Source organism: Buteo buteo, chromosome 12 (genome assembly GCF_964188355.1).
Source record: "Buteo buteo chromosome 12, bButBut1.hap1.1, whole genome shotgun sequence".
Lineage (NCBI taxonomy): Eukaryota > Metazoa > Chordata > Aves > Accipitriformes > Accipitridae > Buteo > Buteo buteo.
Genome location: NC_134182.1, coordinates 26,171,264 through 26,194,767, shown reverse-complemented (window position 1 = coordinate 26,194,767; position 23,504 = coordinate 26,171,264). Strand labels below are relative to the sequence as shown.

General features: G+C 44.2%; 1 protein-coding gene and 1 long non-coding RNA gene across 6 annotated transcripts in view; both read right to left on the bottom strand.

Moving 5' to 3' along the window:
- LTBP1 (latent transforming growth factor beta binding protein 1) overlaps positions 1-5,804 on the bottom strand; it is a 211,174-nt gene extending 205,370 nt beyond the window's left edge. For 2 of the 5 annotated variants that reach the window (XM_075043129.1, XM_075043128.1), the window contains exons 1-2: positions 4,907-5,803; positions 4,066-4,136 (exon numbers count right to left, since the gene is read on the bottom strand). In XM_075043129.1, coding sequence (XP_074899230.1) covers positions 4,066-4,136; positions 4,907-5,361 — 526 coding nt within the window. In that variant the 5' untranslated portion in view covers positions 5,362-5,803. Of the gene's footprint in view, positions 1-4,065; positions 4,137-4,906 lie in introns of all 5 variants that reach the window. The other 3 variants (XM_075043126.1, XM_075043127.1, XM_075043130.1) reach the window with 2 other exon arrangements.
- An 8,986-nt stretch (positions 5,805-14,790) lies between these two features.
- LOC142037595 (uncharacterized) overlaps positions 14,791-23,504 on the bottom strand; it is a 28,449-nt gene continuing 19,735 nt past the window's right edge. The window contains exon 4 of the long non-coding RNA XR_012652416.1: positions 14,791-16,955. This is a non-coding gene — a long non-coding RNA (uncharacterized LOC142037595). The remainder of the gene's footprint in view (positions 16,956-23,504) is intronic.

The following is a 23,504-nucleotide window of genomic DNA, read 5'->3' as shown; positions in this document are numbered from 1 at the left end:
AATCCTGCAAAATCCACTTCCTCACCTGTTTGCCCTATGAGCCTTTCTTACACCTCTGTAATAAGGAGCTCATGCTTCAGTATTCCATTAACAGCCAACTCTCCCTCCCACTAGCATTAGTTAATTCTCATCATTATGTTAGTGGAAGTTCGAATTCCTCCAGACAATGCTGTTTTTTTTAAACCGTCCAGTTTACATTGAGAATACGCACAAACAACCGATATCAATACTCCAGACAAAACTTATTACTAAACATTTTAGAAGGGATCTACTATTACAATAAGGTAATTCTTTTAATTTTTTTTAAGATATCAGATCCTGCATACAATAGGCAATTTCATTCTTGACTTCCCAACATGAAAAACAGCTCCTTGTAATCATTAAGAAAAAGAAAACAAAAGCAGAACAAACAGAAGAGCATATTTTGTAGGAAGTATTATTAACTAATAGAAATTTAGTAGCAAGTGACAAAGTAGGACACAACAGGTTCCAATAGGATAAACATGTAGTTGAGAGGCAGGAACTCCTAATTTCCAGCTTAGGCCTTCCAGTCAGTTGTTACAACTTGTCCAAGGCCGCATTTAACTTATGGTTCAATTTCCATAAATAAAATAAATAACAAAAACCCCACACTCCAGGATCTACTTGCCTTACAGCCATATTATAGAGCTAATTAATGTTTGTATAATGCTCTGGTAATGTAACAAGTACTAACAAAACATGATGTCTCCAGCCTTGGTGGTATCTTATTATTGCACTTACACAGATTATAACCTATGATAATTATGACTGGAAGACAAACCTTTGTCATAAACCCTTTCACATGCTTATAACTTTCCAAGGTGTTTATTGCTGTGGTTGAATTTTTCCCACCTTTGTTTTTACCCAAAGGTGGATATTCTGAACACTTCAAAAAGGTTGGTTTTGATTGTTAGACTTCATTCTCCCAGTGTAAAGCAATTCTGAAGACTTTTAAAGCTTTATGATTTCATCTTTTTGATTAGAATGATGCAGTTCTTCGTAAGCAAAATCACACCACGTTTGAAAAATAAGTTCTTAAGACAAAACTTCACAATGTAAAAACTTAAGTATTAGGCACAGAAGGGGAAAACCTATATGCCTAAAGTCGGATACGGTAGGCATTCTCATACAGGTAATTAACAGGAAAACAGAAGCTCACTTTCTGAGGACACACAGTAAGGCTTCCAAGAGAACATGAATACTGTAAACACAACAAGCAGTTCAGCTTCAAACTAAAATTTAGAAAAAGGATGTGAAAAGTCCACTTGCCTCCTCCATACAGATGCTGCCTTCCAACTTGCACAGAAACATTTCAAACACCCCACTGTTGCTGCTACCAAGGGAAATGCGATGCAGCTGGCACTGAGCTCAGCCAAGGATAGAAGTCACCCAAGAGAACAGCAGTCTCAGCCATAGCCCCATGGAAGGGAAAGCTAGGGCTAGCAAACACCATCACGCAAAACAAAGGGAGGGGGAAGATTAACATAGCCTGGGCTGCAAGACCATACGTCTTCCCGTGGGTTACAGGCAGGCTTATTCACACAGGTGCAGCAGAGCAGAAACACATGGTGCTTATTCCAGCCTAGGATTACACCTGAGCTAATAAGCCTCCCTGATCAGAGCTGGCTCTCAGCACTCTGGTTCTGGAAGCACGATGCAGACAAATGGAAGTTGGCTCTGGAAAGAGCCAGTATGGGTCTGGGGTTTATTAGCTCAGGCTTTGCACCACACAAAAGAATATAAACTGGCCCTACAGGCCAAATAGCTTATTAAAGTGATACTGAGCCTGAGCTAATAAACCCTGACAGATCTGCATGAAGTCAGCTCAGGTGTGCCTGCATCTGTGGCACAGTTAATCCACAAGTGCAATAATCCACTCAAAAACAACTGAGAGTCTGCTATCTGAATTTAAAAATCACTTATTTTTACAGGAAACAAAGGGGTTAACTTTTGTTCAGTTAAAGGGTTTCTGTTCTTCTGAAAAGAACATTGGGAGGTTCAAGAAAAGGAGGTATCTGGCTTTTATGACTGTGAGACTAATCTTCCACAGCTAAATCAGGTCAATGCTATCTCACGGTTTGCCTAAGTTACAAAACAGACAACTTCAGTACACTTAGTGCTTCCCTTGGCTTGCCAAGAGAGGGGTAAAACTGAGAAGATCCAATCCAAATGTATTATACCACTGCTAGGAGGTATCAGAGTAGGCAGCAAAAATACTTAACACAAAGGACAGCCCCATATCAGAGACACAAAATGAGAAAGGTAAAAAAGAAAAATCCCCTTCACCTCTCTTTTAACTCTTTCTCTGCTATTCCATTCCTCCATTACTATATGAATGAATCAAGTAATTCATGGATTTAAATGAGATTCTACACAGCTATCCCATAAAAATCTAATTGCTTGACTTAGTCCTTGTTGAAGACCCTAAAAATAGAAAGGAATAAAAAAAAAAAAAAGAGAAGACAAAAAAGAAAGAACAGTTGAATGGTAATGGGAGGAGTCAAAAAGATGAAACTTGAAAGACAGAAAGCAATGAAAACTACTTAATTTACAAACAAAAGTTAAAAAGGATGGATTGAGATTATCAGGAAATAAAAGTTACTAGAAGGCAGAAAGAGCCACAAAAAGGAAATTTGTTTCGGTTTTGTTCAAAATAGTGAAAATAAAATTGGTTGACAATAGCATTGCAGTTGAAACACAGTTTTTTACTTAATCTCCTGAAATTATTAAGAGGTTTTTTCCACTTTGATTAGTCCTTCAGCTAAAGTAGGTGTTTATTAAGCTCTGCAATTAGCCTTAAAACAACATCTCAAACACTGTAAGCTGAAGGAAATCATTCTAGTACTTGTAACGTGTGTTAAGCAAAAAAGGTCACTAGCCTAACACAGCAGCATGTATTTTAAGCTGCAAATGTTTATTTAGAAGACTATCTTAAATGCACATCTAAATTGGTCAGGGAAATGGTGAAGTTTTGCGTTTAACAGCCTACTGTAATAAAGTCTTTGCTTCTTAGCAACAGCTCCATGCGGGTCAAAGGTACTTGACCCTACTGAGGATTACAAATGTGATTGCTCCCTATTGTGAAAAATCCCACACAGGGACAAAAGCCACCATAAAAAAAAAAACCAAACAGAGTTTGCATCTTGAAAGCACTGTTTACTCCAAATCTCTCAGGGGCAGAAGTCTGTCCTGCTGAACTACAGTGTTCCAAGATCTGTCCAACTTGCTGATACCTAAAGGGGTTTCCTGAAAAGGTATGTCATTCCAGCCTTCCATGACCTCATGGCAACATGACTCCAGTTTCGGCATTTGCAGACATCCTGAATCCTGCTTAAATTAGCAGAGATTCCTTCTCTTTCACATTAGAAAGGACAACCCGAGTATAATAGCATTGACTCAGTTATTTTATGCGCACGTTTTGTGTTTCTAGATATCCCAGTAAAGGTACATCCCTCTACAGGAGCTTCTCCAAACCCACTTCTTTTGCCTTGTTCAACATTTCAGAAATTCCATGCCCTAAGTATGGGATCATCACATGGGCTGCAGGTGAAGGGACAGTGAGGGTAGACAGCAATTACTTGCTCACAACCTGTGCTCCTCTGGCACGTTCTTTACCCTATTAGGCACTGCTGTTCAAAAAAACTCCCAACACCCAAGCATTAACAAGGTTTTATTCCCCACAAAAAATAACCTCTGCAAAGCTCTCTCCAAAAATGCCACTATCTGTGCCGAGAATAAACACAAGAGGCACACGCTGCCTATCCTTTAGCAAAGCTGAAGGTTAGCAAGCAGGGATTTAGGGATGAAAAGAGAAGTGTTACAACTGCCGCCCACCACAACGCTGTGGGAGAAGGGCTCAAGCAAGCGCGCTGGTTAACCACATCAGCGTGGCACAGGTGGGATCCGTAGCTCAGCCGGCGCCTCTTCGCCCACAGCCGATGTCAGCATCCACCGCCTCGCCAGGTGACAGCGCGGTCCCCACAGGTCCCCCCGGCACTGACTACAACGCCGTCCCCACAGCCCCCGACCCATACGGTTACTCACGTTTGATGCACCTCTGGGAGCCCGTGGCCTTGCTCCAGCCGCGACAGCACTGCCCCCCGCAGACATTGACCCTGCGGGAACAGCAAAGAGGGGCGAGGGTCCGGCGGGGCCCCCTCCCCCGGCGCCGCCGCGGCGGCCGGCCCCCTTCCCCAGTCCCAGCCGGGCCGCGGGGCGGGCGCTGGGCCGCGGAGAGAAAAGGCGGGAAGAATTAAACGTCCCGAAGAGCGTTTGAGGAAACTCCTCGGCCGGCGCCGGCTCTGACTGGAAAGCCGGGCTGGCGCCTCCCGGAGAGGGCCGGGGACGGACGGGCACCCCGAGCACTGCTTTTGGGGACGCAGACGACAAAGGCGCGGGCCGCGGCTCGCCCCTGGCAGGGCCGGGGCCACCCCTGCCGCCCCAGCGGGAGGGACGAGAGGGGGGCGGCTGCGGGGCTCCTCGCGCACTCGACGCCTCAGCCCGGACGCGAGGCGCGGGACCCGCCGCGGACTCCTTGGGCGGAAGGGGGGGGCTGGCCCCGCGCCCGGCCTCAGGTGCCGCGGGGAGGCGGCAAAGAAACAGGGGGGGGGGCGTAACGCGCCCACAGAGGGTTTGCAGCCAGCCGGGCACCGGCGGCGGGCAGGTAATGCCGCGGTGCCCCCCAGGAGCCCGGCGCGGGCTCCCCCGGCCCCCTGCCCCTATTCCCCACCCCCCCCCCCGAGGGGAGGCGACAACGGCCGCGACGAAGATGCTCGAGGTGGTAGGGAGGCTGCAGGCGGGGGGGCAGGCGGCGCCGCCGCCGCCGCCTCAGCCGTGCTGGGGAGCGGGGGACGTGCGGGGCACGGCGGGCGGGAGGGCGCCTTACCCCGACAGCGGCGGCAGCTGGTGCTTCTGGCGGAGGGGCAGGCTGGCGCTGCTGTTGCCGTGGGGGCCCGGCGGCGGCTTGGGTCGCGCGCCGAAGCGGGCCGGCTTGGCGAAGGAGGAGGCGTGAGCGGCGGAGTTGGGGTGGACCTGCCCGGCGGGGCCCAAGCGGAGCTGGACGCCCGCGCCGCCCGGCTTGCTCATCCGCCGGGTCCGCTCCAGGGTGCCGCTGCTGTAGCGCGTGCTAAGCTGTACGTTAAACGTGCGCTGCTGCTGCTGCTGCTGCTCCCCCCCGAGGAGGGTCGGATGCTGATGCCGGCTGCCAGAGGAGCCCCCCCGGCCGGGCTGCAAGACGTACGTGATCCTCCTCAGCCTGCCCTTTTCGGAGGCAGCGAGCGCTGGTGATAAAAGTGCAAAGGCAGCGAGGAGGAGGAAGACGACCCATCTGATCGGAGCCATTTCCACAGCGGGAGCCCCTGCAGCCGGCGAGCTTCGCGGACCCCCGGTGCAAGGGTTTCCTCTCCTCCAAAGGACGTGTGTGTGTGTGTGTGTGTGTGTGTGCGCGACCTGCGCCCGGGGTGAGGATCCTTTCTCCGCTCGCTGCCCCCCAACCTGCTCCGGGGGGGGGGAAGGGGGGAAGGGAAAAAACCTCAGGTTCCTCCCACCCGCCCCCCAAACTGTTAGAAAAGTTCAGCAAACACGTCGCCCCGTGGAGCAGGAAAACATCGTTGGAAGAAAGGAAGCGGCGGGTGCGAGCCGAGCTGCGAGCCGGAGCGGGAAGGGAGGAGGAGGAGCAGCAGTAGCGGCGGCAGGGGAAGGGTGTTTGCTGGAGGGGGGTGGTCGCAATGGAGAGCAGATGTTTCGGTTGCTGGAGCTGCCAGGGGTCTGCGTGCGTGTGCAAGAAACGGTCCTTAAGCCAGTCCGGGCTGGGGGGGCGGGGAGGAACACCACCTCTTTTTAAATTTCTCGGCGAGTGTGTGCGGGAAGGGGGGGGTGCCCCGCTGCCGGCCCCGCGCAGCCGATCTGGGGCCGCCGTGACGTCAGGCGGCGCTCCCGGGGCGTGGGGGGCCGGGGCGTAAGGCCGGGGCCGGGGCCAGGTGACCGGGATGGGGACGGGGAGCGGGAGCGGGAGCGGGGCGGCCGCGGGGTCCCGGCTGCGAGCGGGGCGATAGGAGCCTGCGGCTGACCCCGCGCTGCTCAGCGAGCCTCAGAAACACATATTTTAACTTAGGGGCTGCCTGTGGCACGGCCAGCATAGCTAGCCCGTACGGTTGGGGTAGCACACCTGTATTTTTGCAACAGCTCAGCATTTCTATTCTATTTTGACGGAGGTAAGGCTTTAAACCCCCCAAAGCTTTATATACGTGCTTCACTTTGTAGGTAGGAACTCAATGAAAGCAGTTACACACGTTAAAGGTAAGCACATTCCTCAGTCTCTGCCTGATGAGAGCCGTAGTTTTGAGATTGCTTGTAGCAGAAATCCTAGCAGGATTAGGAGGGACCATACTCTTTCTTGTTTTTCTTTATGTTTGTAACACAGTATGTATTCCTAAAGAACAAAATACAAACTGTACACTTGGAATTCATACCTAAGCAAAACTGCCTACGTTTTTCTCCAGTGTGTCTTAACCGTTGTCACCCTTTTAGCATTGTAAATAAAGAAAAAAAACAAAGTTCACAAAATAACCCAAATGTTACATCTTTTAAAATACTCAGAAGCTGATGTGTCCAAGTTCCTTCCAAGAAACTTTGCAGAGAATCAAACAGTTTGCAAATCCAATAGCTTGGAATCCAGGTCCTCCTCTCTGGGTTCTCCTCTGCTCTTTTTCAGAGCTTTAAGGACACTGACCCTGGCTCCAAACTGATGAGATTTTGTTCTTAAATGCTTTTGGCGTAGCTACGCAGCCGGCACAGGGAGCAGGAGGGTTTTACATTGACAGGATTCCAGGCAAGAGCCAGTGTTAGGAGCACAACGGTCCCTTCCTCCTTAGTTCTCATCTATATAAAACTGCTCAAAAATAAATAGATGTTTTAAATAGATGAGAGTTTAGAGCTTTCTACAGTCACAGTGTAAGGAAAGGAGCCACACTGACGTTAAAGGCTTCCGCTCCTGTGCCTTCAGCACTCTGAATTGAAACCCAGTGTTTGAAAAGAAAACGCCACAAGTGCTGGGGGCTTCTAAGTCCACAGTGGGTTAAACTAGAATGAAACTCTGCGGTGGTTCAGAAAAAAAAAAAACCTGCAATAAAGCCTGAAAGGAGCCCCAGCTTGAAGATAACTAGGAAGTTAACTGTGAGACCACTGCCTCCTCTCTTAGCAAACATATATGTCTGTTGTTCTTTTAACTTGGAAGACATTCTCAGCAACTGAACTGTTCAGCCTTCTGAAGGCTAATTATTGTCAATCCTGAGTATGTTAAATGTTTTTACAGTGTTTAGGGAACAAAAAAAACCTTGAAACCAGAGAGGTGGGGTGAGGACTGAGTAAGCAGAGAGAAACTCATGTGGTACTCGGGATTGTTGTGCTGCACAAGGCCGCTGTCCTTCAGAAGTTTTCCAGAATGAGATCACAACTACGTGTGTGGCTGGTTTGTTGAACAGAGGGCAAAAACTGCATCATTCCACAGCAGAAGCCAGTTGCTTTTAAGAAATGTGGGGTTTAAGTCATGTCAAGCAGCGGGCAAATGCAGTGTATTACTGGCTACTGTACAGCAAATGGTAAGGGACCTCAAGGGAAATATATCCACAAAGGTCAATGCCTTGCATAAAATGATCGAGGTTTAAAAACATTCTTCAAAAAATATTAAGTATTAGCTGAGATTTAATTCATTGAAGTCAAGCACTCCTCACAAATTTACATGGCAGATCTGACTTTCAGTGTTCTCTTTTTTCTTCTAACAAGGAAATCCATACTTTTCTTCTCTGTTTGTCTGGTTTTGGTTACTTTTTTTTTTTACTTCCCCACCCACTCCCCCAAGTCTGGGGGGTCTTGGGTGTTAGGGACCTGGTTTGGCTGCAGTAACACGTTGGGTTGGCCGCAGAAATTTTAACAGCTAAAAGAGAACTTCAGTGAACCGCCACTGTAGTCTAAAGCTCAGCTCAAAATTTCTTCACACGTAGAAGTCCCTGCTTCCAAAGGACAAAAAGCACGTCTGTCCAGCACCAAACAGCTAGATACTGGCCTTTCAAAAACCAGCCAGGTAGCTACTAAAGTTCCTGAGGGTCCTCTTGCAAATGGTATCTCTGCTCATGAGAAACCTGCTCTGGCTGCCTCCTCACCTCCTGTGGAAAAGGCACTGACTGAGTTTGCAGTTATAAACAGGAGTTAGTATCTCACACCACCTACCAGGCTGGGAAAGCAATTCACGCTATTTCTGTTCCTTTTGCCCGTGGTTTGTGACTAAAGGGTGAACATAGGGAAACATAAATATCCTTAGTCTGTACACCTCCTGCCAGAGGGGCAGCCCTCTGGGTGCTCTGCTGTAAGGGCGTAGCTGAGGCTGAGAAGGGCAGAACTGGCTGGAATATTTGGAGCAGGATGGATGCAGGAGGCAGAACTGCCGCCAGATGAGATGGCAGGATTGCTTCAAGGGTTAAAGGCTTAATGGACAGGGGAGAAGCCAGTTTGAGAGTGTAAGTATCTGCAACGAGACCAAAATAGCATTATTCAAACCAAGACGAAAGCAAGAACTAAACTGCTGTATATGTTTTTGTTCAAGTCTCATTACTTTGGGGCCAGTCCCATGAGTTGAGTGAGAAAGGACAATTGTTTTCAAGCTGACGAAGTTGGCAGCACTCAGACCTCCACAGTTCTTTTTCAGCAAATGAAGGAGACAGGACTGTGGCCCTGTGCCTCATGGAGGATGTGTCCGGTGCATAGGCTCACAGGACAAAGCAGTGACCTTCGCAGGATGCTTTAGGGAAGATGAACATTATGTGGAGGGTGAAGTCATCTGAGTACTGGTGATCACTCAGCCTTCCTTATGCAGCATAGTGCCACAGTATCTCCGTGACCTGATGTCCAGGTTAGCCAGGCAGTAAGTTGAATCATCGGCAATGTCCGATGTGTCAGGCTACAGGGCCAGCAAGGGGCCCTTGTTGTTGTGTAGATCCACCAGGCAGCAAGCCTTAAGCTGGGTTGGGAGCTCACAGTTAACATATTAGAGTTTGACAAGGTTGAATGCTGTGTTCAGTCCCAATTTTGGCTATAGAAGAGCACTTTTACAGTAGCGTAGCTCCATTAGCTTCAATGATGTTACTCCAAACTTCTGAGCTAAAGGAGGAAAAGCAGTCTCTATAATTTCTTGTAAGCTCAGAATCAGCTGGAGACTTGTATCTGTTGTTTTCCTTTTCCATACTACACAAGTATCTGCAAAGAACCCCTGTATTTTGTGGGCTAAATTATACCTTTAGCCACAGCTTTGTACAGGTAACATGACTCTAATTTAGAAGGTATTGCTTTTGAACAAAAGAGAACAGCTTAGTCTCATCATCATCAAAGTAGGAAAAAGAAGTAATTGACCTTTATTATGTCACTAAAGTATATAGCACATGTGACTCTGAATACATAGATGAAGTACATTTGCAGAGTAAGACCATGTCGATGTTGTTATAATTTCTACATGGTATTTTTTGAACAGAACTGTACCTTCCAACCATGACTGTTGTTTGTTCCTTCAGGCAGAAACTGTAATTACTCTACGTTTTGCAACTAATATCCCTAGGCCTTAACCATTCCTGAGTGTTACCACAGTATAAATATCATTAATAATGTTTCACAAAAAGACAAGTTCTGCTCACTCCATTCATGTAGGCACTTACATTCACTTCCAGGGAACTCAGATAGTCAGACTAGGTCTGGATGGATGTGTGAGGGTTGGAAGGAAGTAGCTTACCTTTGCTGAACCCATTCGCTACTGGTGGCCTTCCTTTGTGACTTGGAGATCTGTAATGGTCAGCATTGGCACATCTCGGTGTTTCCAGACTCACACTACATTACCTTGGGTAAAAAGCCTTCTGCCTCCCCCTCCTTGGATTTGCTACCATGAATGAATCTTTGTAGCACCTTCCCCAGTACCTCCTCTGAAAGAAGTCATCGTCTCCCAATGCATTGTTATTGCCACTCTGATCAGGGCTCTGTTGCATTAGGCACTATACACACGTGCCAGCGGATAAATCATGCTCACTTTTGTGACTGGGAGTCACATGGTCCTGAAGCAGACTAGCTTTTCAGGGACAAAGGAACTTTTATGATGAGACTTAGGGTTTGGTCTGTATATGAGTTCATATCTTGGAGCAATACGGGTCCTCTGTGGCACTCGGTGTCCAAAGCAGATTAGCATGCAGATAGTCCAGAGCTACAAGTCTGGATGGGAAAAGAAGACAGACTAATGATAGCTGGGGTAATGGTCATCATTGCCCCTTGGACTACTACCAAAAGAGATTGCCATAAGGACTTTTTTTTGTTTTGCATTGTCACACCAAAAGTTGGATCCATTTGGCAAAAGTCTAATGCCAGTCTGTCGCTACAGACCACTGCCATATCCAACAAAATACATGCTTAAGGCAAGTAGGAGTTGGCTTCTTTTCAAGTTCCTGACATAACTGTCAGAGTAAAAGAAGTTATGTGGATTTGCATAGTCTCGAATTCCATTTTCCTGAACTAGCAGAAATCTCTACTAGAATATTTGGCAGTTTCACAGTTATCCTCACGTACATAAAATAACTGACTCAGAAATACAAGATTTTTTGCAAGATATGAAAATCTCCACACTGTGCTATTGCAATTATTCTCCCCCTCAAGGAAATAAATGTATCTTGTCTACAAAACAATTAAAAGACCCATTGAACTTTTTTATTACACTATTCCTTGCAATTGCTTGTTTCTTTGTACAATCCTGTGTACACTGAAAATAAATAAACTGTAGAGGAAATTAGGTGGAAAGGACCACAAAAATGAGAAAATACATTTAATTATTTCACTTTACCCTAGGAGAAGACATGTTTAAACTAACACATTCTTCACAAAAGCAAAGTAAATATTATAACTAATATTTGAAAACTCTCACAGCATGGCTATGTCATATGCCAAGAATACTAACCTCTTCAAAAATTAACTTCAGCAGTGGATCCTGATTTCTCACTGTTGCACTGTGTGCTGCTCAGACTTACGAAAGCTGAAGGAAAAAGTGTCTGTGTAAAATAAAGCCCTTCCAGACTTGAATTAGCATTGAAGAATGTCTTAAAGATTTCATAATTATCTATAATACAGGCAGACCAGCCCATCGGCACAAGTGGAAGAGAAGCAGACAGAAGTGGTATGAGACAATGGAAAGAGGAGTGATGGCTCGTGGGAACACCAGCCATTATTACTCCTGCAGCAGCTGCTTAATAACCAAAAGGTAATGTTTTCACGCCCTCGTCTGTGCTTGGTCTCCCCCTCTGACAGCTTGGGATGATGCTGGTTGGGCAGCTTGGGTATCTACTGTCCACTTTAACCTTGCTCTCCATGTCACAAAGAGAGAAACCCAGCCCTGCTTAAACTGCTGTGCTAGAAACTAGTACCTGAGCTTGACTGTCAGGGTAAACAATTGTTTACAGACCAGCTGGGCATACAGAGCAGCGATCCTGGCTCTCTGGATTAAAAAAAGGGGCAGAATGCTGCTTCTAATCATGCATTTGGAGCAGCTCCCAGCCACACCAATGTTAGAGGTTAGGAGTATGTGTATAGGTTCTCTGTCTGCTGCTCTTTCAAGGCTTGTGGTGGAAGGTGATGAAATGAAAATTACAAGCATTTTTTTATTTTAAAGTACATATAGGCAGAAAAATGCTGGGCCTTCATTTCCATCACTTTCTCCAGTAGTAAAAGGTGTCTGCAGAGGTGTTTAATGTCAGTCTGTAGTGTGTCTGTCTGTGTTTTGCATCAGGATGCTTGAATGCTGACCCTGGTCTGAGCAGGAGGATCTCTGAGGGTCCCCTCCACTCTCAGATACTGTGTAGGTCTGTGATAAGGTGTGGCATCATGCCTAACAAGCAGCTTCAGGTGGAAATAGGCACAGCTCATGCCCATTTTGGGTGGGACAGAAACCAGTTTCAAGAAAGTAAGCCTGCAGGGTAATAATGTACAAGGCTTCCTGGTGTAGGCTGCAGGTGGGAAGGAGCTTGAGGAGTGGAAGAGTTAGGACTTGCCAGAAGGGATGAAGCAGACCCCAGAAAAAGGCTAAACACCTGGGCTCAAACATGACACCAGGCACAGCCTGAACTGATCTTGCCACCAGGCAGGTTGTAACATAAGACTACTGTAGAGAGACACACCAGCCCAGGACAGAGCCTCACCTGTATTTAGAGAACAGAAATTCAGCCTGGCCTTATAGCAGAGGGGCTTAGCCAAGAAGGGCCTGGTAGGAACTGACAACACCAGAAAATTAAAATGTGGCGTTTTAACCAGCCAAATCAAAGTGATGTGAATGACTACTTCCAAAGCAGATAAACTGTAGCTGTCCCAAACAGCCTGCGAGATCCTGAGCAAAACAGGCATGTAAAGGTCAGAGTGAGCCAGTGACTTGATCTGTCCTTATCACACCAGTCTCATGTCTGATTCCTAATTAAGGCCTTTTTTTCTGAGGCAGGCTAAGTACACACAGCAGTAGTTCACATGCTGTTGCATTCCTGTGCAAAGGGACAGCAGCAAGAAGCCCTGCTCCAGAGCGGTCTTCCTGGGACACAAGAAGGAGAATGGGGGAAGGACCTGCCTAGCAGCTTTCAGCAAGAAGGACTGTGATCCTAAATTGTGTGCAATGGACCACCACCCTCCACAAAGGGGTGGAGCAGGGGCATAAACAAGTAGATATGCTGTTTTTCTCAAAAGGTTTCAATCTCAGTGAGCTGCAATCAATGGAAAGACTTCCTACTGATTTTGCTGGTCTTTGGATTGAAGCCCATATGTGGGAGGGTAGAGTATTTTGTGCAATAGCATTAACCTGCCTCAGAGTCTGTCACATCACCAGATCCTTTTTCCATTCCTGTTGCTTAGAGTCAGTTTTACAGTGTTCATCTGTTGGGCTCGGGACACTGAGCCTAAACAAAGGATGATTATGAAAATCATAAATTTGTATCCTCCCTTAACAGCTGCATTTAAAATAAGTCTCTATAATTGTCAGATTGTTTTAAGCTTGCCATCGTAATTTACTGTGCTTCCCTAAAGCAGTAGCAGATTAATCTAAACAGCGCACAACTTGTGGTCCATCCACAGCATGCTCACAACATCGTCCAGCTCTCAGACATTCCCCGTGACAGCCAGCTGGTGAGTCACGCAACCGCAGCTCCTCATTGCCGGCAAAGGGAGCCCACCTGAGGGGCTGCCTTTCACTCCTTCCTTCGTTCAGGCACTCGCTCAGTTCTCCCAGTGGGGCTCCAGTCTCTGGCATAGGCGGTGTCTCTGCAGAGGCCTGCTGATGGTCTCTTCAGAAGCCTTTTGCGCACAAAAGTAGGCACTCTCACTATGCATCTGCAGGCTGATTTATTAGAATACACAGATTTGCAGGGCAATATCATATTGCATGCAGCACATAGGAACATCATGCACAGAATCTTTTAGCTACACACATCTGTATTCCTATCTGGAAATAACCTGAAGATGTGCCTCAGTGCTAAATAGTCTGTCTGTGAGTTAGATTCTTGTTTGAATCACATGTAGTTGGGGTGTAAAGAGTAGAGCCATTATCTGTCCAGACTAGAGTCATCCAGGAAAGCAAGCATTTGTAGCAAGAAGTTTCAGCTCATGTAGCCCTTCTTCCTTTTTCTTATTTTACTTGTGTTGACTTTTAGCCAGCAGCACACAGAAAATCCAGAAAATTCTCTAGATTCAGAATCCATGCGTAGATGAATTGATTAGCTTTGTTCATATTAAAGATTAAAATTTTCAGGAAAAAAAATGCAGATTTCTATCCTTTTCTTTCAAAACAAGCATAGCATTTTCAAGGATCACAATTTTGACCTATCAGAGTATGTACAATCTTGAAGTGAAAAGATGTAAACTGAAGACAAAAAGAATGATCTACCTCTGTACAGAAGCTTCTTGTCTATTCCTATTCAAAGCACGTTGATGGCCACCTCTGACCTAAGATAAGTAATTCCTGTACTCCTCCTAAGCTGAATTCATCTATCTTGCCCCTTGTTTTCTGTGGGGCTGTAGCCATGGCTGACAAGGATCAGGATTCTTCTCCAGGATGGTAAATTTAATGACTTCCAGCAAGGTCCCTTGCAGGAGTTTTTCAAGCAGAGTTCACTAAAAAGCAATTGCAATTAGGAAAATTAGAAATGATGACTGCCAACTATTTAAATTGAGAGAAACCCTCTCCAGTTGAGGGAACCTGAACGAAGATCATATGTAAGTTCTTAGCATTGACTGGCAAAAACACTAGTGGTTTTTTTGAGTGTTTGCCAGTTTTGCTTACAATCCACTACATAACATTCTCAGGGTCTGCAGGAATCTCTTGTGATTCTTTACAGTTCAGTTCATCAAATGCTGACATTTTCAACTTCAGTGTTTCATTATTTAAAGCAGCTTTTGCAAGCCACAATCATAGAGTTCTCCACTTTTCTTGTCATCTACATTATCATGTATCTTTTGAAGACTAGATTTCTACTAAATGATTTAGCTCTGCTCAAAGATAGGGCTGATAAATGGAATTTTCACCCCCTACTACCTGTTATTATGTTTTATTACTTTTAAAATGAGGTGGTTTTTTTCCTTCTAAAAGAACTTAAGATTTGTTTTTACTGCAGAGAGGATCTAGGTGATTTGACAACACAATTAGGCAGAACAAAGTCTTTTTACAAAATAGTAGATATTATATATCTATAGATATAATATATAGAAATAGTTGTTACTCTGAACAAAAGATTCACAACAGCAGTTTAAATATTGCCTCATAATTTGAGGTAGGATTTGCAAAAAAAAAAAGGAAAAAAAATTCCATATTCATAACTCATGTATTAGAAGTGTTTGTTTGGCATCTGCATCCAAATCTCATTTCATCTCTCTTCCTCTCTGTGATCTTCAAGTTTTCAGGCAGGTAGTGCCTGAGGATTAAGTTCTGCCCTGTTCTGGAGAAACTGGGGAGTTTTGCTTAATTTATGCATGTTTTAGACTGCTATTAAGAGCACTGATCAGCACATTGGTGAAGTGGGTTTTTTTTCCCTTTCTTTACAAAACATGTTTGTACAGATGAGCTGAGGCTGAATTTGCATTTAAACTAAACCTCTTTAGCAAGTAATTTTCCTGAATGTAACTCTTTCCAAATGTTTCCACAGCAAATTTTTTTAAGTGCCTATAATGTTGTTACCAGGCAGGTGGCTTATTATTCACATTAGGAATAAAAATCAAAAAAGAGTTTTGACTGAATTGTCTAATGGAGCTTTTTGTGAATGAGAATATGGGTATCATATTGTTGAAAGAGCTACTAGGGATTCTCAGTTCCTCAAAGCAGGGAGCATTTTTCTTTATTTTTTGGTAAGTGTGTCTGCTGTAAAGAAATGCATGATGGTTTGTCTTGTGTATTGAAAAAGAGTTAATATGACCATCTAGTTAAGTACTACATATGTGTTGAATACTCCATTAACAAGTTTTCACAGTTAAAAGAAACATGCTTTAGGCATCTTTTTCCTCTCTCGCTGTGCAATAATCTTCAGTACATGTTAGCCTTTATTCTGTATCATGAAAGCTTATCTTCTCAGCAAAGAAGGCTTCAAGTTCTCTCTCACTGGTAAAGTAGTTTAGCTCTATGCCAAACTGGAAAATTTCACCCTTCCCCAGGGGTAAATAAAATCCCTATAAGCAAGAGTTCAAGTCGAGCATGTTCTTCACTAGTTACTCTTTCCATGAGTCACACGCTTCTCTTCTGTAGAATCCGTCCAGCTCCTTGTCTCAGCAATATAAGATCAGTGTAACCAAAATTATCCTTTATAGCCAAAAAGAATACTAACCTCTAATACTAACAAGAATAAAAGGCCTCTGCAGTTACAAACTAAACTTTTCGCCTCCCTTCCTTCTGCAGTTTTCTTCACTTTCCCATTCCCTCTTGCTGTCTTCCTAGGTCTGGCTCTCTAATCAAAACAACATGCTTACCTTTTAGGTTTGTCATATTGATTATTTCTAAAGCAGTCACCAGTCTTTCTAATGTTTTTCAGCCAGGGAGATGCTCTTCTTTTCTTATACTATCTGATCACATCTGCATTAGGAAATTATGTTGTTTGCATGTGATCATTCTTCACAGCGCTCCCATGGATAAGGCTTAGTCTCAAATCAGCAGCAGTGTGGTGGCAGACACCGAGCCTGGGTTCAAAAGCTAGCACTGCCTGTTACAGCCCACTTCTAATGTGTGATAAGATTCTTATCTTGGGAAAAGCTAATGCTTTTTGAGCGTACTGGCTGATCTTGTAATCAATTAATCTTGCACAGTGTCCTAACTATTCTATACAACCATTGTTTCCACGGGGTAATTCCAGTAAGAACAATAAATAACAAAGTGTTTTTACTTTTGTGACTTAAAAAACCAGAAATAGCGTCTCAGAGGATAACCTGTTTTGTCCAAACAGGAAAATATAGCACAGTGATTAGCATCTTGCAGGGCTAGGAGCTATGTATGGTACATGGGAAACCTTTCTTCAAAAGTAAGAAAGTAACACATTCAAAAGAACAATGAATGCTTAAACTGAGAATGTGGGTGAGAAGCTGTGAGTTAGTTTTTGTCACTGATAGCGCTGATTCCACATATTACCAGCCCATCTGAAATACTGTGCGCAGCAAGCAGAGCAGTCCCGAGGGTCCAGAGCTTTGATTTTTATTGGGTATTACGGCAACACGTGCACAAAAGTCTGTGTATTGTCCAAGAGGATCTTGTCATAGACAATAATCCCACTGAAGCACTTGGAATGTTTTCACAGTTTCATTTTCCAGGATATCTCCAGAAATGTAGCTGGTGATGTCTAGGCATTGTGGAAGATGAATTATATTCTCCTGACCTTCAGCAGTAGGTTAAGCCACTAGGTAGCCTGTTGAATCCAAAAGGAGTTATACTAATATTTTGGCTGCCTAAACCTGTAATTTAAAGATGTTTAGAGTCACAAGTTTATGAGTGTACTAGAGTCACACAAGCTATAGCACAAAACACTTTCAACCGCAGGCAATGAATTATTCTTTGTTTATCTGTATTTATTTTACTCAGTCTCTTTTATCTACCTAGAGGTTTTATGGTATACAAGAATAAACATCATTAATATTTATATATAACAAGTGCCAATGTACTTAGAGGAAAAATACAAGCCCCATAATAGGTTTTGCTTTGTTTTAAAAACACAATGGTGTGAAAAATGAGCACATGTATTAGGTTCCCTTTTATCGCTTTAGAGTGTTGTCTCGCTTTTCCAAACCATATACATAAATATGACTATATAACTTGGAGATAGGAAAGCACTTGTTTAAACATGCACATGCCCACAGTACCATAATTTACAGAGACTCAGAGTTGGCACCGTGTTCTGACATAGAAATTTAGGGTTGCACCACATGTACTGAACAATTGCTCTAATGTTTGAAATACAATGGCCACACTGTTTTGTTTCCAAGTTCTTTAGGAAAAATCAGTAGAGATTTTTGGGTATAATATTACCTCTCTAGGTACTGTAGAAAAGTATTCAGTGTATTATTTCTGAATATAGCTGTTACTTACGATACTGTAAAAAAAAATAATCTTCAAATTAAAGCTTAGGAACAAATTACCGACTGGCATTGGGGGCCAAAACTCTGAAATTCAGTGGAAATGCTGTGGTAGCCTGTCGATTCGGAAGCTGCAGGTGGAACACTAACACACAAACAAACAAACAAACAGGCTTTCTAAAAAAATATCCAAGTTACACATACCAGTTTTGTTGTTATAAACCACCAGGTCAACCAAGCACTTTGTTTTTTGAGGTGTTACAGAGTCAGAGGAAAAAGGGTTGGGGGACTGTATCAAAAAGTAACAGTGCAAGGTAGGGGAGAAAAAACCCAAAACATATTTGTCCCTGTTAGAAGACAATTCCCTGTACTGGGTGCAGTTGCAATATATGCTGTATAATCACACATATCCTGAAGCTCCTTAGCCTGGAGAAGTTTACTCAGAAAACCCCAAAGGTTTTCCCAGCTTAGTCTCACAGGTTTTCCCTCTATAACACTGCAGGGATCACAGTCCACCCCCCTCTGCATACGGCGAGTCCTCATCAGTGAGAGGCTGTAAGACAGAAAGATTTTGGTGACATGGTCATTCTAAGCTTATTTCTTGAAGGGAAGTCATGCCTCTGCTTTCCTGGTGTCCAAAACGGACCTTGTCATCTCGACTCAAGAAAAGCACCTGTGTGGGGTGATTGCACTGAGCACAGAGCTGCCAGTAGTATGAAAGAACCTACTAGCCTTCAGGAAATCTCTCTGCAAGGCTCTAAGAAGAGAAGGCAGCTCAGCTGTTCAAAATGATACATTGAAAAATGTGAGCCAAGAAGTGATCTTTGTAGCTTTCCAGGACCTCCATGGTCTCTGCTGCATTTGACTTGGCTAGACAGAAGCCTTTGACAGTTACAGGAATGCTACAGCATATTTTTTTTCCTTGTACTTTAGCAGTTGTCAGCAAAAAGTTCAGCTACCTGGGTTTAAGCTGACACTGCTGTGGCTCACTGTCTGCCTAAGGTTAATTTCTAATGCTGTCTAGTTCTATCAAGCAGCTAATAATAGTCACACCTATGCAACACTTTTCCTTTATAGACTTCAGCACACTGGCACAGCTGCACCCCCGTTTTACACAGGGGAAAAGTCAAAGAAAGCGAGACCGACGCTGGACTTTCTAATGCATGCTGCAGTTTGGGTGGCAAGAGACTGACGGATATTACTTTTTTCCTCTGGTGTGCTGGAAAAGGGTTTAATTAGCCACGGCGGACTTCAAGCATGCGGCCATTTACGGGGCTGAAGGCCCCGCAGTGTTCCCACACATCCCACAGGTGCAGCTGGTTGTGCTTTGGGTGCGGGGGCTCAGCCCAAAGTGTGGCAGCACCCTGCTGCCGCAGCCCGGGGGGCACAGCACATCCCATCCGCTACACCCAACCACAGCCTGCTCCCACGTTACAATGATAAGCAGAAATAAAGAGGAGGGAAACATGCAGCCTTGGAAAGGTTGGTGCATGGGGTCAGAGGGAAGTCAAAGGGGAGAGGGAGACTGTGTAAGGAGGAGGGGACACACTGCAGAAACTTTCAGGATGGTGAGGGAAAATGCATTCAGGGAAGGAGAAAAGGGGGGACACTTTCCACCTTGTACACTCAAGTTTTGAACCAGCAAAAAACATAAGCATTGCTTAAGTGTCCTTTGAATTTGGGGAGCTGGAATACAAATGAGCATGCACCTGCACCTGGCAAGATCAGAATTAAGGGTGTGCAGGCAGATTTAAGCCTGGAGTCCCTATTTCGAGAGCCTGACTTTTGCAGTCTTAACATTTTTCCATAAAGACATCTGTCCATGTTCCTGCCCTGTACTGGAAACATTCACAGATTTATAGTCCAGTTCTCCTGATTTCCATGCCCAGGTAAATGAAAGCTTAACAGAACAGGAAGCCAAGCCCCTATCATACACAAGAACAAAATGGACCAAAAGGCAAGATCCCAGGTTTAGATGGGCCAACAGCGCAGTCCTCATTGTTAGGAACGACCCCATCATCCACGGTGCAGAGGTATATCAAGCTTCATTTTCATAGCCTGTAGAACTTTTGCCCCACCACTTCTTTGCATGGCTGACACCCTCTTTTAATTTCCAGCCTCCATTTATCCATCACCACTTTATATCGACTCCCTGCTTTTGTTGTGAGAATTTTCTTTCCAACTTAGCAAAGTTCAGGGCTTTTCCTGAGTGGATAACAGGTATGTTACAAGTCTATTGGCACATCACCTATGGATTAATAACAACTGCTATGTTAATACAGGGCTCTGTATTAGAAGATCCCAGATCTGGATGTAAGAGAAAGACTGTATATCTAAAGTACTTCCTAACAGCTTGCAATTGTTAATGTAAAACATAAATTTACAGACGTGTAGACAATGTTCTTGACTTAAACCACTAATAAACGTATGATGTTTAAGAATTATTAAGCAGACTATCAGATTTATCAGTTAAATAACTAAGCTTTAGCCTTAACAAAACATTTAAATAGCATGCAATTAAGGCTTAAATAATTAGAGACATTAGGGATAACACACTTAAATAACTTTTTAGAAAACACCAAATAATAGAGAGTTTAGTCTGGCAGTGAAGCTTATCAGCTTAAAAAAAGATTAAATATTGGGAAGCATACAGTTACTTGACAATTAATCTCATCATGGCTCATGTGTTGAACAAGAAATACACACTGAGACCCTCTGTTGCGTACAAAATATTTCTTATGTGGTTTAAGTTTTAGGGTATTCGTAAATTTACCAGTTAGATTGCTAAATCAAAAATCAACAATGAACAGAGGTATATTCTAAGAATAGTCTATAATTTTTTTATAGCATATGCATCCAAATACTTAGAAAAAACATAATCTGACTCTTTCTTAAACAGTTTAAAGGAAGTCACCAGCAGCTGCTAGATTCTGATTTCCTCTCAAAGTTAGATTATTAATTTAGGTGCAACTAGAAGGTAAATGTGGCCATCCCAGTTTAAATCTCAGTCTTCATATAATGCTATTCCCTATTTTGTAACGATTCACTATTTACAAAGAAATTCTGAGCTGCTGGAAAGCTGTGCTGTCAAACAGGTGGCACAGCCAATCAAAAATAGGATTTTCTTTTTAAAGTGAATATTGCCATTCACAGCCGTGGGTTGTGTGTTGCTCTAAGCCAGCTGTTCAGGAAAACAAGAGAGCAGACAAAGGCATGTTTTGCCCTTTCAGACCTTGCTGTGCTGCTTCTGCTTAGCTTTTGCTTTGGGAAATGAAGGGAGGGTACGGGCTGCCGGCTGCGGGATACCCCTGGGAGCTGATGGGCAGAGATACCCATTTCCTTGAAGCTCCTGCCCACTCGTCCACATGGGCACAGCCTAGGACAGAAACACGGTGTGCGATGAGAAAGCTGGGGGCTAAAGCCCAGCTTTGCTGCCCCTCCACCTGCTGCATGAGGGAACAACCCAGGCTGGAGTAGGACACTCCAAGGGCTCCCCTCCTCGCCAGGGCTGCTCCCTCCTGGAGACTGAACACTCAGCCTAACCCATTATAAGCAGAGAGCAAATTTCTGCCTAGCACTTGGGAAGGGGAGAACCAAAACCAGGCACACCCACCACTTTGAATCTTTGGTCGTGTTTGAGTGAGTGAACATGAACAAGTGTGCTGTGATACCTTTGTGTGCATGGGAAAGCAGGCAGAAGGCAGGGCTGGAACATGCACAGAGGAGGTACGCACAAACCCTTAAAAATAAGAGGTTATAAATGTACCACAGAGTCAAAAGTAAGTGAAATGTTTTCAGAAAATCCTAAAGGGAAGAGTGGAAGAAAAGCAGACCAGCCCTCTGGGAACTCTGCTTTCCTAAGTCATAAAACCCTCTGTTTTCCCTGTCTGGAAAAGTTGTCCACAATGCTCAGAACAATATGTTTTTATTTTTAGTCTTTGACACCAAATAAACATGAAAAAAAAAAATCAGTGTCAAATGCTGTGAGTGGGCAAAAGTACCATCTTGTAGTTGAGAGATATATTTTCAAAAGCTGGAGTGAAATTTCACATGGAAGTGAAATTGTTGAACAAAGTCAAACTTAGTATTTCAGAAACATGTTTGTGTCCTTAACTAAAACATGTTTTGCAAATGGTTTTAGTTTTTTATGCCATATGTAAAATATTTCATGTTCTTCACTTACGAAATTCACAGAAATTTAGAATCTCAAAAAGTTTTGAAAAGTGGGCATACCAAATTTGTTGTTAATAAACCAAAAAATATATTTTATTGAACGAAATGGCTTGAAAACAAGCCAAACTTCCAAAATGGAAAGGAAGATACATTTTTTCTTCTTTTCCTGAAGGCATCTGACTGTGCAGGAATGCTTTGTTGAATATTTAAGGATGGACAAATAATCAAAAACTTGGTGGAGCATGGAGCAGCAGACTGTATTAATTAAACCACAATTATCTTTGTGGCACTATTTGGTTTTTGTGGTCGTGCAGTATATTCATGCATATTGTATCTAACCCTGCTATCACTAGATAGACAAAACTCCAGACATCAGGAATTTGGTTTGGCTAAGTCAGGCACAGTGACTTATTTCAGATGCTGGTATCGGTTTCTTAAAAAGAAGCATTGTTACTTTTTCCTCTGTATTCCATAGCCCTACTGACTGAGGCTCCGATTGTGTGGGTGTGCTCAAAGGAAACCTTCAGACAACAACCAGATATTGCAGAAATTTATAAAGCTGTTAATGAGGCTTTGTCTGGATGTGCTGCTGTATCTGCAGCTGAACTGGATCAGAGACTGAAGCTCCTGGGCACCCTCCCTGCTGCTCACTGTTGCTTTTTCTTTTTTCCCCTGCCAGAGGTTACCCTCCTCTGAGATCTGCCTCTGTCACCACATGCTTAGGTTGACATTGTGAAATTATGTGGTTGTCATTGTCATGATTGCTTTATCATTGATACTTCTCAATAGGTACTCACTTTACAGATAAGATCCCACCTGTACCTCTCTTAGGTCAGGGATAGTAACCGGCTTTTTAGTTTTTCATGGGTGGTAACTGAAACAGAGTGAGCTTGGTCAGTAGGCTTGCTGATGCCTGCACCCACCAGTGTGGCTAAGGCTGCTGTAGGAGTTCAGAGTTTATTGCAGCAGAAAGTCATCAGAGGCACTTCTTGCCTTGAGGGGCTGGTGAGCCCCTCTGGGTACATGAACCCCTCTTGAGCAGACCTCCTGTGAAATGGAAACCTCTGCTCCAGTTTGCTGGGCTAGTTCTTATTCTCAGACTCTGCTGTGACATAAATACAGACCTCCCTCAGATGCCAATCAAAGAGAACCTTTTAGTCTCAGTTTGGCACACCAGAGGACAGGTCTTAAGGAACAGATACAGATAGGGTTTCACTGCATTAACACATGTGGCAGGGTTCCCCAGAAATCTAACAAACTGTAAGCGGGGGACGAGGTGGTAAGAGGCCAGGGAGTTTTGGCAGCCTGCCGCCACAAGCCAGTGTTTGCTGTGTGTATGTCATGGGCAGATCCTGTGCAAAGGTCACAGCAAGCTAAACATTACAAATCCTAAAAGATCCTTGCACAATTAACATTTTTAAAAATAATATGTATTATATAAACTGCTGTGTTTTAAAGAGGCCAGGAACAGTAGAAGGTAGCCTGCAGCCAGGAATGTGCTAATTAAAGTATACAATAGAAATATTAACCAAGTGACCTTAGGGGTGGGAAGGAGGCAGGAGGAAGGGGGAAGACATGACATAATCCCCTTAGTACCATGTTATATTCCAGTGCCCTGAAAAACAGGACAGACAGACAGGAAGAGAGCAGTCCTGCCATCCTGGCTGGGAAAAGCTGTCTCCACCAGGGCAGCCTGGGCCTAAAAGCCACGT